The 13,356-nt window shown below is 45.9% G+C and overlaps 1 protein-coding gene across 5 annotated transcripts in view; it reads right to left on the bottom strand.

The window, feature by feature from the left end:
• Positions 1-13,356, bottom strand: part of MCC (MCC regulator of WNT signaling pathway) — a 433,623-nt gene that overhangs the window by 62,466 nt on the left and 357,801 nt on the right. For all 5 annotated transcript variants that reach the window (XM_032335530.1, XM_032335533.1, XM_032335531.1 and 2 more), the window contains 2 exons: positions 9,050-9,213; positions 6,842-7,048 (listed from right to left, as the gene is read on the bottom strand). In XM_032335530.1, coding sequence (XP_032191421.1) covers positions 6,842-7,048; positions 9,050-9,213 — 371 coding nt within the window. The remainder of the gene's footprint in view (positions 1-6,841; positions 7,049-9,049; positions 9,214-13,356) is intronic.

Genomic DNA, 13,356 nt, shown 5'->3' with positions numbered 1-13,356 from the left:
GAGGAGAGCCGTGGAGACAGACCCCACTCCTCTCAGCTCCCTCCTTCGTGGCCAGATAAGGGCTGGGAGTATTAACACAGGTGGTCTTTCTCGCTTTCTTCCCCTCTTTCCAAACCGTTTATACACGTAAGCTGAGCTAATACCAGCCATGTCTTTTTCTTTTAAAGAAATGCCTAGGGGCACCTGGGTGGCTCAGTGGGTTAAGCCGCTGCCTTCGGCTCAGGTCATGATCTCAGCGTCCTGGGATGGAGTCCCGCATCGGGCTCTCTGCTCAGCAGGGAGCCTGCTTCCTCCTCTCTCTCTGCCCGCCTCTCTGCCTACTTGTAATCTCTGTCAAATGAATAAATAAAATCTTAAAAAAAAAAAAAAAGAAATGCCTAAGAATAAATGGAACAAATAAGATATGCACCAAATTCCATCAAGGACAAAGGAGAAGACAGTGTATGACTACAAGTTGTTAAAGCTGGGAGGTGTGGATCACTGACCATAATCCACTTTTTGTTTAATTTGAAAATTAAGGAAAAGTATAAAGAAGAAACACATGCCTAACATTTCATTTCCTGGATTTAGCCTCTGTTAATATTTTGGCATATTAGCTTTCCTTCTATGTCTATGTACGTATTTCTACCTATTAAAAGTTATACAAAGGGACGCCTGGGTGGCTCAGTGGGTTAAAGCCTCTGCCTTCGGCTCAGGTCGTGATCCCAGAGCCCTAGGATCGAACCCCACATCGGGCTCTCTGCTCCGCGGGAAGCCTGCTTCCTCCTCCCTCTCTCTCTGCCTGCCTCTCTGCCTACTTGTGATCTCTGTCTGTCAAATAAATAAATAAATAAATAGTTTTTTTTTAAAAGTTATTAAAAGGGTGCCTGGGTGGCTCAGTGGGTTAAGCCGCTGCCTTCGGCTCAGGTCATGATCTCAGGGTCCTGGGATCGAGTCCCGCATCGGGCTCTCTTCTCAGCAGGGAGCCTGCTTCCTCCTCTCTCTCTGCCTGCCTCTCTGCCTATTTGTGATCTCTCTCTCTGTCAAATAAATAAATAAAATCTTTAAAAAAAAAAAAGTTATTAAAAAAAACCACATTCATTTAAAAAATAAAATCAGGGTCACCTGGGTGGCTCTGCCAGGTAAGTGCCTGCCTTCAGCTCAGGTCAGGATCCCACAGTCCTGGGATCGAGCCCCACGTTGGGTTCTCTGCTCAGTGGGGAGTCTGCTTCTCCCTCTTCTTCTCCCTCTGTGCGTGCACTCTTTCTCAAATAAGTAAATAAAATCTTAAAAAAAAAAAATCAGAACACTGTGGAAAATTCTGAGTAGCCTCTGACAGACACTCCCAGGTACTTGCTTCCCCTCCTCACCATAACTATTTTGAGATTTTTTTTTACATTGTTCTGGTCTGTTTTAAATACATGCACACATAGCCAATGTAAATTTATACACATACAAATTCATAGTAAATATAAAGTACCATTTTGCAGCCCTGCATTTTCCATATCCAGACACTGTGGTCAAGAAAAGCATCATGGAGGGGGAGGCAGAACGGAAAGAGCTCAGATGGGACTCAAAGCCAAGGAAGGCAAATCGGAGATGAATCTTTATTTAACCTACATAAGGTCACAACAATTTCACTTCCAGAAATATCTCCACTGTTACCGGTTTTCAGTTAAAATATCAAAGAGATACTGACTTAGCATATGACAGGAGACAGTTCAGACCAAGTAAGTGGCTGCTTCAGAGACAGACTGTGCTCGGGACACGTCAGTGTGACAGTAGAAATCTCATTTCCTGGTAGAGGTGGGTAGACTCCTAGTGAATAGATATTATAAATGAATGAATGAGTAGAAAAAACTACACAGTAAAACACACAGGGGCTTCTAAGAGGCCCCTTGGCTTAATTTGGATTCTCCTTTCCAGCTTCTTTAAACGTGACCACTGATGGGACGAGTGCCCTTGGAGATAACAGCAGGAGAATAGGAATACTGAAAGCGGAATTGGCGTGTGGAACCAGTTCTGTATTTAGAAACTGGCACCAATGGGATTTAGAACTAATGGCTCCGGGGTGCCTGGGTGGCTCAGTGGGTTAAGCCGCTGCCTTCGGCTCAGGTCATGATCCCAGGGTCCTGGGATCGAGCCCTGCATGGGGCTCTCTGCTCAGCAGGGAGCCTGCTTCCCTTCCTCTCCCTCTGCCTGCCTCTCTGTCTACTTGTGATCTCTCTCTGTCAAATAAATAAATAAAATCTAAAGAACTAATGGCTCCAGGGGAGGGCCTTGAGGTCATAGAAGAGGATGCTCTGTAAATGGCCCTGGTTGGTGAGTTCATGGGAAACACGCTTGACCTGTGTGTTGCATAGCTGGCAGAGCTGCACAGCCCTGGACTGTCGCATTCTCCTGGATCTCTAGGAGAAGGACAGGGCAGACACCGTGCAGCCCCAGCCTGCTTATCAGAAGCACAAACCCAAAAGCAGCCTACCCGATCTCAGCCTCATCTTCCTGAAGCAGAAGGGGCTGGAAACCGAGCTCAGCCGCATGGCCAATAAGTCAATCAATGATGCCTACATTGTGAAACCCCAATAAAAACTCTGGATACTGAAGTGTGAGTGAGCTTCCCTGGTTGGCAATACTCTTGTGCTGCCTGAAGAGGAAGTAACATCATCCAGGGTTCTACCTGGAGAGGACAACAGGAATGTCTGCCTTTGGACCCCTTCCAGATCTGGGCCTCCTTATTTTTGGCTGCTTCTGATTTTTTGTTATAATAAAACTACAACCTTAAATTAAAAAAAAAAAAAAAAAAAAAAAAAGATGGCCCAAAGGAATATACGACAGGATTGTTATTTTGAAACGTTTCAGCGTTCACGGTCCTCAGAGAGTACAATGTGTGAAGGAAATTTCTCTCTTTTTACCTCCTCCTTTCCAGCTTCTCCTTTCTTCCTTCCTAAAGGTGACATTACCAGGGATTTGGGGCTACTTCCTATTTAGTAAGATGGGGTTAAGGTAGAGGAAATGGGCACTGTAGCATTCTAGAAATTTACTTGTCCTGTTTCCTGGCCAAGGAGCCACATTAAAAAATCTGGAGCTGAGTTCCCGTTTATATTTTAAAAGACTTTAGCTGAACTGGGGGCTTGCATTTGTATTACATGGGTCCTACAAACACAGAACAATGAAATCCCTTCATAAAAGTAAAACCACAGTTAGGTTTGGAAAAAACCGACTTATCACTAGTGGAAATACTGCTCCCTTCCCCTGCCCCAGACAGGTCAATTAACTAACACTAAGGGTTTTTAAGACATGTGGAGGGAAAGTAGAAGAAGTAGAGAGGGAAAAATTTGAGATTTGAGTGACTTTTATTTAGTTCAAGACAGTGTGTCTTCTAGTCTCTTGAACTGACTGTGGTGATGGCCAGAGACTCAAAGCAGAAGTCAGATCCCAAGGATGAAAGAAGCCCAGAAGAAGCTGAAGAAATTCATTTCCAGATATGCTGAAAATACCTAGGTGGGATGTGCACACAGAACAAACTCCCACCATCACCCTAGGCCATGAATTTGTAGAATACTTCGAAGAATTTGTACAAAATCTCAGAAGGAACTTGTGTGGCCTAATTTTGATTCAAGTCTATGACTCAGTGGGTTACAGAACCATGAGCTTGTGGTCACAGATTTACCAAAAACTTTACCAGACTATGATTTACCCAACTACCTGAGGAAAGCACTGATCATTTTTGCTACTTGGCAGTCGACCTAAACTACTAGGTAAGAGATGAAAACAATGTAAAGAAGCTGGACCTACTATCAACTGTCCCTCCTGTGGACTGTACAGGCGTCCTCTGTGCTCTACTCTCCCTACAGCACTGGAACAACCTGTTGACCTGCCTGTCTCCCCAACATTCTTCTGGCCAAGGACTGTGTCCTGCTTCTCACTGCAACCTCTCTACCCAGCACAGAGGAGATAGCCAATCATATTTGTGAAACGAATCAATGAATGAAGAGCCGAGTGCTTCCTTTCTAGGGTAATTAATTCTACCTTGCCTAAATTAAGCCCACTTCTTTAAGTGTGAGGAAATGAGTGGCTATATTACCGAGCATGCAGAAATAAATGATCATCTCATTTAATAATGAGCTGGGGCCAATAATAAAAATTGTCTGCCTGTTGCTCCTTAGTTACTGCTCTGCCAAGTAGCCCAATCTGTTAACTGACATTAAAGATCTAATTTAATTAAATCTTGAGCAAGGCTTAGAAAACCTACTGAGAGCACTTTGTTTAATTACAGGCGAGGGGGGCAAGCACCAATCCTATTGATCTGGTCAGTTCGAATTCTATACAGTGAATGTGGGTAATGGGAAAAAAGGAAAAAAAAAAAAAAGTGGCCCTAGTTGCTTTTCAGGAAACTCTGATGAACTGTGAATTCAGACCTGCTCTAAAACCAGCAAGGGCCATCAAGCCATGTATCACGTGGTGTCACAGAGATGGAAATGAAACCGTTCCTCCGTCATTCCAAAGAGCGACACATGATGAAGAACAGAAGAAAATGAACAACAAGAGACAGATTCCTCCTCAGGGAAATGAAATATACTGGGTGGTGGTGGGTGGAAGGAATCCAACACTGAAAGTCTAGTAAACTGGCATTCAGAGGCAGTTAGCAAATTTCACGAGACCCGCAACTAGTTCTGAAATGCAGGAAAATGAGCCATGGGTTGGTGTCCACACTCCTGAGGACATTTCCAGTCGAGGAAGAGACACAAGTTCCTCAACAGTTTATGATGTGGATGTAATGGAAATCCAGATGATCTAAAACCATATTAATTACAAAACTTAAAAGGAGTTAAGTGTGATCAGAATGAAGGTTGTCTGAGTGCTTTAGGAGCATTAACTGATTTTCCTGCCTTTGATACCATTCTTATTCCCACTTTAAGGCAGAGTCAGCTGAGGCGCAGAGAGGTCAGTAACTTGCTCAAGGCTCACAGTGACCTGGAAGGTCAAGCTGTGACCCCAGGTTCATGGTAACAGTACCACCACCTTGTGCTGTTCTTAATGCTGACGTCCAGAGTTGGAGAACATTCTTGGACAGAAGGGAAACTGGCTTTTCATCCTTTGCTTGTCCCCATGCAAGGCTATCTTCTACATTAGTCACTCAAGTTGAGCGGAGGACATTTATTCTAAACCACAACATGCAATGACGACTAAGACCAGCATTTCCTTCATGAAATGTGCACCATCAGAATGTGCACGCTAATAGCAAGCACGCCAAATTAGGGCATTAGTCATAACAATCAGGGAGTGTAACCCAGGAAATTCCAGGCGGAGTGGGCCTCAGCCCTAAGTACATTTCATCAGCTTGCCCAGATAAAGTCTTTGCTGACTAGGATGATTTACACCTGCTGATGCCAAGCTGGAGAAAGGCATTCCGTACAGCTGGGGGCTGAAAACCAGGTTAGGCACGTGAGTTCAGACAAAATCATGCTCTGATAGGAGAGGTGCGAATGCTGGCCTTTTAACTGTGACATTAGCCACAAATGAGGATAAGAGTTGGTAATGTTCAAAAATGGTCATTTCTTCCATATTCATGCATAATGGCAACCAAGAAAACTTGTGTGTGCATTTAGACTGGTGTACAGAGGCTGACCTTATGGTCTTTAAAAGTAAGGGAGCGGGACACCTGGGTGGCTCAGTGAGTTAAAGCCTCTGCCTTCGGCTCAGGTCACGATCTCAGCATTGTGGGATCAAGTCCCGCATCGGGCTCTCTGCTCAGCAGGGAGCCTGCTTCCCTTCCTCTCTCTCTGTCTGCCTCTCTGCCTACTTGTGATCTCTGTCAAATAAATAAATAAAATCTTAAAAAAAAAAAAAAAAAAAGTAAGGGAGCAAGAGCAATGGTGAACGATGAGGGGTCTAGTAGATGTCCTTTCCCCTCTAAGCTGGCTTTATCTGTGTGCAGTACGGCCAGTCAGACAAACTGGAAAGCAAGCTGCTAACATCGCCAAGACTGAGAAAGAGTAAAGCCAGTCTAGTCATTCAGAGTGAAGTTCAGAGGGTATGTTTCTGACTGAAGAACTCATTGCTCTACTCCAGACTAATCACAGAATCAAATTCACAGAGAAACAAAGAGGTACTTGTGGGTTCCCGAGAAAAACAAAAAAACAACAAAAAAACCTCCGTCTTTAGAAAACAGAGGGCTCTAACAACTCTCCCAAACATGACTCCGCTGAAATATCAGCTCCTCTTGCAATGGGTGTATGTCCTAGGCAAGTTGCTCTGGAAGCGGCTGCAGGCCACAGAACCATTTGGTACGTTGGGGCGATGGCCAGGAACGACACACGTGTACATACGTATACACACACATACACGCATATGTGTCCGTAACCTTCCTACAGCCCCAGAAGAGAGGGCATTTCACATTAGACTCACTGCAGGTGACAGCAGGTACCATAAATTTAGAGAAAACTTTATAGAAGGAACTGCAGAGGGGAAAATTCTATATATTTCTGTGAATTATAAAATATTATTGGTCTATCTTAAAAGAAGTACACTCTAATTGAGCTTGGGGAACACATGCATATCCTGGAGAAACGTGTGAGAATCACTGCGCTGACAGAATTTTACCATCCATTTAGACTTGTAATTCCAGACAAGAGTGGTTTTCTTTTCTTTTTTTTTTTTTTTAAATCTTACCTGCACATCTCAGTGCTTTCAAACTACTCCCCTCTGGAGAATGACTTCCTGATTAGAAAGGGCAGGAGATTCCCAAGACTATGAATGCCATAAAACTCTTGGGGTTACCCTTGGCTCTATATGCTTGTTTGTCTTCCAGCCCCACAGCCCGAGGGGGAAGGCCTGGCCATGTTGGACTTGGCGCGCTCACCCGCCTTCGGAGCCGGTCCCGCTCCTCCCGGATGGCGTTCATGGTGGCCTTGGTCCTGTTCAGCTCCTCCTCTTTGCTGCACAGCATGGCGGTCAGGCTCTCATTCTCTTCCCTGAGCCCGGCCAGCTCCTTCTCCCAACGAGACCGCTCTTCCGCCAGGTTGGGATACAGGTCCCGGCCAAGTACCCCTTCAATCTCCTCGACTGTCTGGAAAACACAAAGACAAGTCCGGTGGGTTCTCTGGGACAAAGGAGAGGATAAAAAAAATAGGCAGGACAGGGAGCAAGTGTCAACAGGGGAATGGCTTCTATGATCCTTTCACTGCTAATGGTAGCCACGACTGCCCGCAAACCACCCTCTCCCTGTTTTCAGAGAAGGCTCTGTCACTCGCCTGGGCCACAGTCTGTGTCTCCTAACAGTCCCCAGAATCCAAACAACACAGTTCCTATATGGTATGTTTGTCTATCTGTGGATCTAACGGCCACATCCACACAAATGCTTGAGTCCTCCGTCCATGTTCTAGAGTTGGTAAACACATAGAAGCAGACAGAAAGCCCGTTAGTGGGCTTCATAGTGCAAGTGTGACGTTGCAAACAGCATAGAAAAACCAGCTTGAGGTTTCCCAAATTATAGGTCTCCCGTGTTTGCAACTCCGAGATGGCAGAAGTCACATCACCATTTCCAGCTTTCGGTGTCATATCAGAATTCAGAGGGTGTGAATGAGGTTCACTCCCAAGATGTAAAAGACAAAAATAAACCTCCGTGACACAGAAAAGACGAAGCTCATTGTGGATGCTTCTAAGACAGCAGGGATTTCATTAATTAATAAAACAGATATGAGCTAAAAAGAATAGACTCTTAATAGTACTTGGAGAGATTTTTACAAATTCACTTAAAATGTAGTATTAATGGAGAAGAGACAAGCATAAAATTAGGGGAAAAAAAAGAAGTAATTCTGCTTGGTTTCAGAAACTATTCGTTCCCATCCACTGCCCTTCGGCATAGAAAGCATAAGCCACGTGATATGGAAAAAAGAGGGAGGAGTACCATGCAGGGCAGAAGGCAGATGTGAGGAGATGTGAGGAGAAACAGGTGGTCTCAAAAATGTAAAAATGTAAGGGGATTACACCATTGGATGCCCGAATTGGTTCCACGATGAAGATGTTAGCCAAGTCTTGCCCGCCACTTTCCACATATGGGGCTTCATCCTTCCCCTCAGATCTGAAGCTCTTCTCTTCAGCCCTGCTCCAGGCCCACTCCATCCCTTGCTGGCTGGCAGAAACCCTTGACCTCCTCCTGCTGAGGGGGGCTGAGGCCAGGACTCAATGCTGAGTCCTCAGTGCTAAGACCAGGACTAACAGCCAAGGTGACATTACAATCAAATACAGGGCCTGGGGGACTCCAACAAAAGAAACGCCCGTGGTTGCCTCCCCAAACCACATCAACTATATATTTATAATTGAGATGAATAAGATGGAAAGCCAGCCTGTTCTAAATATGAATCATGGTTTACCAGGATTGCTATGGATAGAAACTTGGGCCTAGTGTCGAAGGGTTTTTCAATTAATGTGTCACATTTTTCCTTTATGTAGGCGCCTCCCAGACTTTTCAGTCTGAACTGCCATGAGTAGTTACTAAGCTATGGTGAAGTCAAATACGGATACCAGAGGCCCAGTATCAATAGGCCTTCGCAATGGGAATCATTGCTCATGAGGAGCGTGGGCAGATGCAGCCCATTCCTCTCTTGTGCTCCTGAGGCACCAAGATGGTGGCTGTGGAAGGGTGGCTGAGGCCTCGTCCAGCATGCTCAGGATAGACGACTCACTCAGGCCCTGAACTCCCTTCCCCCTTATTGGCACCATGAATCGGTAACTTGTGAATTAATATACTAGAGGCCTCAGAGCTCAAATGAAACTTCTGAGTTAATCCTACAACTTGCGAGTACTACGATAAAATGATACGGTTCAATCTAGGACTCTGAGATTTTAACGAAATCATCATTTTTGCTAAAATCCAGCGAGCGATCTTGACTCCCAGCAAAAATTTACAGGGCTCCTACCTCTCCTGGGTGGTCCTGGTATAGTATGGTTTTCTTAGAAACACTCATTCCTAACAGGTATTGAACAAAACCACACTTCAAAAGAAGGAGATCTGACCATTTCTCTCGCAGGCCCTCACAGAGCCAGCCAGGAGGCGGAGGGTGTATACCTTGATGGCCAAGTCACAGTGTTCACTGGCTGTGGTGAGCTGCTCGATGTGTCTGTCCACCTCGGCCACAGAGAGGCTGCAGCTGCTCTTCTTCCTGCAGCAGACGACATTCTCCAGCCCCGTCAGCACCCTCTGCAGCTCGGAGTTCAGGTCACTGCAATTATCTGGGAGTGAAGGTGGACACGGTGAGGTCAGCAAGCGGCCAGGCAATGTACACGCTCTGTTTCACTGTGAGGAACCCAGTCGGGTAAAATGGGATGGCGATGGAGCTGGATGTTCTACACTGTAATGCGATGAGGCCTCATGTCACAGGCTGCTGGCCCCACCTCTGAGGTTCAGAGCCAAGGTAAAGCCTTTAATAAGGAGTTTCAGACCACGGTCATTTTCCAGCCAGCCATGTCACACTAAATGCTCTGGTCTTTCTCTGGAAGGGAGCACTGTCTCAAGTTCTTTGGTAAGAACAAGGAAGGGTCTCACAAGAGGCTGCTGGGACTTCAGAAGCCTTCTGGTCAACCTTCCTCCCTAGCCATTCAGACAAGTATGACTCCAGAAAGAGTTTCAGCAAAGATCTCAGAACTTTACTCAACAAAACAAAAAGGCCCAGAGTAAGCAGAGACACTAAGCATTCAAAATGAATAAATAAATAAATAACTGTAAGAGACAGTCCTTGCCTTCAGTGAGAATCTAATGAGGACCTTTTCCTGATATGACCAACCAATGTACTCTACCATTGCAATTTAAACCACTTTTTCCTCAGGGCAAAAGCAAACTCTTGTATTGAAGTTCATACTGTTCTCCTTGTGAAGGTCTTATAAGTCATTCTAATGACATGATTCTGAATTTAAAATCTGGTTTACTTTTTTTTTTTTTTAAGAGAGAGAAAGAACAGTGGGGGTACGGGGGGACAGGGGGAAAGAGAGACTCCTAAGCAGGCTCCATGGCTCGGAGCTTGATCTCACATCCCTGAGATCATGACCTGAGCCAAAATTAAGAGTTGGATGCTTAACTAACTAAGCCACCCAGGTGAAAGCTCTTGGTTACTTTTAATTTCTGGACATCTAGGGCCTGGTCTGGGAAGAAAAATTAATTATAATCTTAGTATGAGCTACAAATATTTTAGAAGATAATTCTGCTGGGGGAAAAAAAATCCCCTTAAAGTCAAACACAAGTAACTTTCTATTTTGGGTTATAGAAAGACAGGTGTTAAACAACCTCTCCAAGGGCATTCCTCCCCTACACCCAGTGTGATTCCTATGGGAAAGAAGCTCAATGTTTTCAAGTTCTCATCTTCGCTCCTCCTCCCTTTTCATCCTAGCTTCCATGCACTAAAACAGTCCATTGCTTTTGGTGCTTACCGTTGGAAGACACCAAGAAGCTCAGTATTATAGGAACAGTACATGAGAACCTTTTGGTCAACCTTATTTGACTGCCTGGATCTCTAAGCTACCTGGATCTAAAGAGAAGACAGCCTGAGGCTTTCAGAGCAACCAATGGACCCAATATTCCGCTTCCTTTTCACACCTGTTCCTTCCCATCTCTGTGAATGGCACCACCATCCACTCAGTTACTCAGGTTACCTGTCAGGCAAGCTTCATCTCCTTTTGTCTCACATACTAAACCCAATTCAACTTGAGAGTGCCACCTCCAAAACTTATCCCCAAAGGGACCTCTTCTTACCATCTCCACGGATAGCACCACAGTTCAGGCTTTGCTAAACCATTCAAACAACCACCAACCTCCACTCCCTACACTGCAGCCAAAGTGAACCTCTCAAGGACATAAGTCCAATGTTACTCCCCTAGCCCAAGCCACCTAATGGCTTCCCACTGTCATGTAGCTCAATTCCAAACTCCTCACCAGAGTCTGTAAGACTCTGCATGATCAAGACTGATGATGTTCTCAATCCAGGTTGCACTGTGGAATTTTCTGCAGAGCTTTTATAAATTACCCATGTCCGGGCACCACTCCAGACCAATTAAATCATAGTCTCTGGGGGGTGGGGCTTGACACTGGGGAAATTTTTAAAGACCTTCAGATCACTCTCATATGCAGCCAGGGTGAGAACCACAGACCCTGACCTTCTCATCTGCCTGCCTCCCCCTCACTCGCTCTGCTCACACTGTGCCCTTCTCTCCATCCCTGGAGCATGTCAATCCCCTGCCTGCTTCAGGGCCTCCTTCTCCTTTGCTGTTTCCTCTGCCAAGACTGATTTCCACCCAAGTCTCCGCTTACTCAGCTCTCAGTCAGATAGGAGGGACCTCCTCGCCACGCTCTTCCCTATCGAAGACATGGTTCCGCCCTTCTCCCTGCTCAGTCCCTACTCCATGATTCTATCTTCTTTGTGACAGTTACCACTATCTGATCTGACTTATGTGTTCATTATCTCTTCTCCACTGAAATGTGCGCTCCGTGAAGAAACTTTAATCTTCCTCAGCACAGTATCTCCACCACAGAAGAGTGTAGGCAATCAAGAATTATTTTCAAGTGAGAAAATATGAACCTCACATCAGGTATTTAACAGATAGACTGGAAACCCAGACGGCCAGCAGCAGCAGGTTTTACATCAACCATATGCTTTTTGTCTTCATCACAGACCATGCTCTGAGCTGCTAACCACTGGGGGACAGTCCTCATTGCAGAAGGCCCTCTGGAGAAGGGGTACAGGTGCCCACCATCATCTCAAGGTAAGCAGGTCCAGCATGTGCCACTGGAACTCTCTCTGGTCTTGGATTTGATGATTAATTCTAAGTAATAATCAGAGAAATTTCTCCAAATGATCATTTACCTTGAGCTGTAGGGTCCCTGGTCCACGGAGCTGGAGTTCACATACACTCCTGATTTATTTGCACTATTAAGTGCTTCTGAGCAGGATGAAGAAGAAAGATGGCTCTATTCAGCCGTTCCATCTGGAGTTCCCTAGTACAGCTCCACCTGCTACAGTGATCACACCAGACATGTCTGCTCCGGGCCCTTCTGGCAGGACCTGAGAGGTGGAAGCAGGCTGCATGCCGATGATGTTGGGCTCTCGGGAACAGGGGGAAGGTGTACAAATCTGGCCAGGACTTCTTTCTCATTGCTTAACCAGACAGTTGCTGAGTCCTGGCCTCAGGCTAGCAGCAGGGTACAAAAATAAGTAAGAGACTCTCCTCAAGCCTGAGAGTCCCACAGATGGATGAGGAAATGCCACAGTCTCTTCTCTCAGCTGTTCACTAGCATCCTGGTGAAAGGGACCACAGAGAATCTGGTGCTGGTATAGGATGGGGAATCGGGAGATGAGGAGGGTGTGTTAATTAACATCCAGGTTGAAAACAGCTGAGCTTCTTCCCTTTGAACCAAAGAGGGCCGTTAGTGTTTTCTGTGGTCTTAGGAAGCCAAAACTCCAAGGCACAAGCTGGATGATGAACTCCACACAATCCCGCCTGTTATCCACTGAGCTCTGCCCTGTGGTTTGACACAAGTCCCACTAGTGATTGGGTGATGTGTGGCTGTCTTTCTGTCATTCTTCAGTTTAGGGGGACAAGGTGGCTAGGCTGGCAGGAGCAGCTGTCCTGGGTCCCCCAAGTGCCTCCCCCCCCCCCCCCCCCCCCCCCCCCGGCACCAATCACTCACTACCGTTTGCCCCAGCATCAGTGCTGCTCCAGGCAGGGTGGAAGTAGCTTTCAGGGTCTGTGGCAAGTTCCTCTAGATATCAAGTCAGAATAAATTCTCAATCCCTCCTCCCGACCTACAATGCTCTGCCTGGTCTGGCCCCTGCTACAGACAAGCGCGACAACACCACAGGCTGAGGCACAACACCACAGGCTGAGGCAAGCGGGAGTTTGTACAAGAAAGATTAAGGGACCTTTTGTTAAACCAGGGGACCAGAGGAGCAGGATAAACCCAGAGAGGGGCCAGGTATTCCAGTGCACAAGGTGCCTCATTTACAAATCAAAGCCACAACGAGATACTACCTCAAAACCATTAGGATGGCTACTATTTACAACAACAACAGCAACACAAAATAAGGTGTTGGTAAGGATATAGAGAGAAGGGGCGCCTGGGTGGCTCAGTGGGTTAAGCCTCTGCCTTCGGCTCAGGTCATGATCTCAGGGTCCTGGGATCAAGCCCCACATCGGGCTCTCTCTGCTCAGCGGGGAGCCTGCTTCCTCCTCTCTCTGCCTGCCTCTCTGCCTACTTGTGATCTCTGTCTGTCAAATAAATAAATAAAATCTTAAAAAAAAAAAAAAAAAAGGATATACAGAGAAAATGAGCGTCCTTGTGCCCTATTGGTGGGAATAGAAAATGGTGCAATTGCCGTGAAAAACTAT

The sequence above is a fragment of the Mustela erminea genome, chromosome 3 (genome assembly GCF_009829155.1).
Source record: "Mustela erminea isolate mMusErm1 chromosome 3, mMusErm1.Pri, whole genome shotgun sequence".
NCBI classification, from domain to species: Eukaryota; Metazoa; Chordata; class Mammalia; order Carnivora; family Mustelidae; genus Mustela; species Mustela erminea.
The sequence above is the reverse complement of the archived record's forward strand: the minus strand, read 5'-3'. Positions and strand labels throughout refer to the sequence as shown.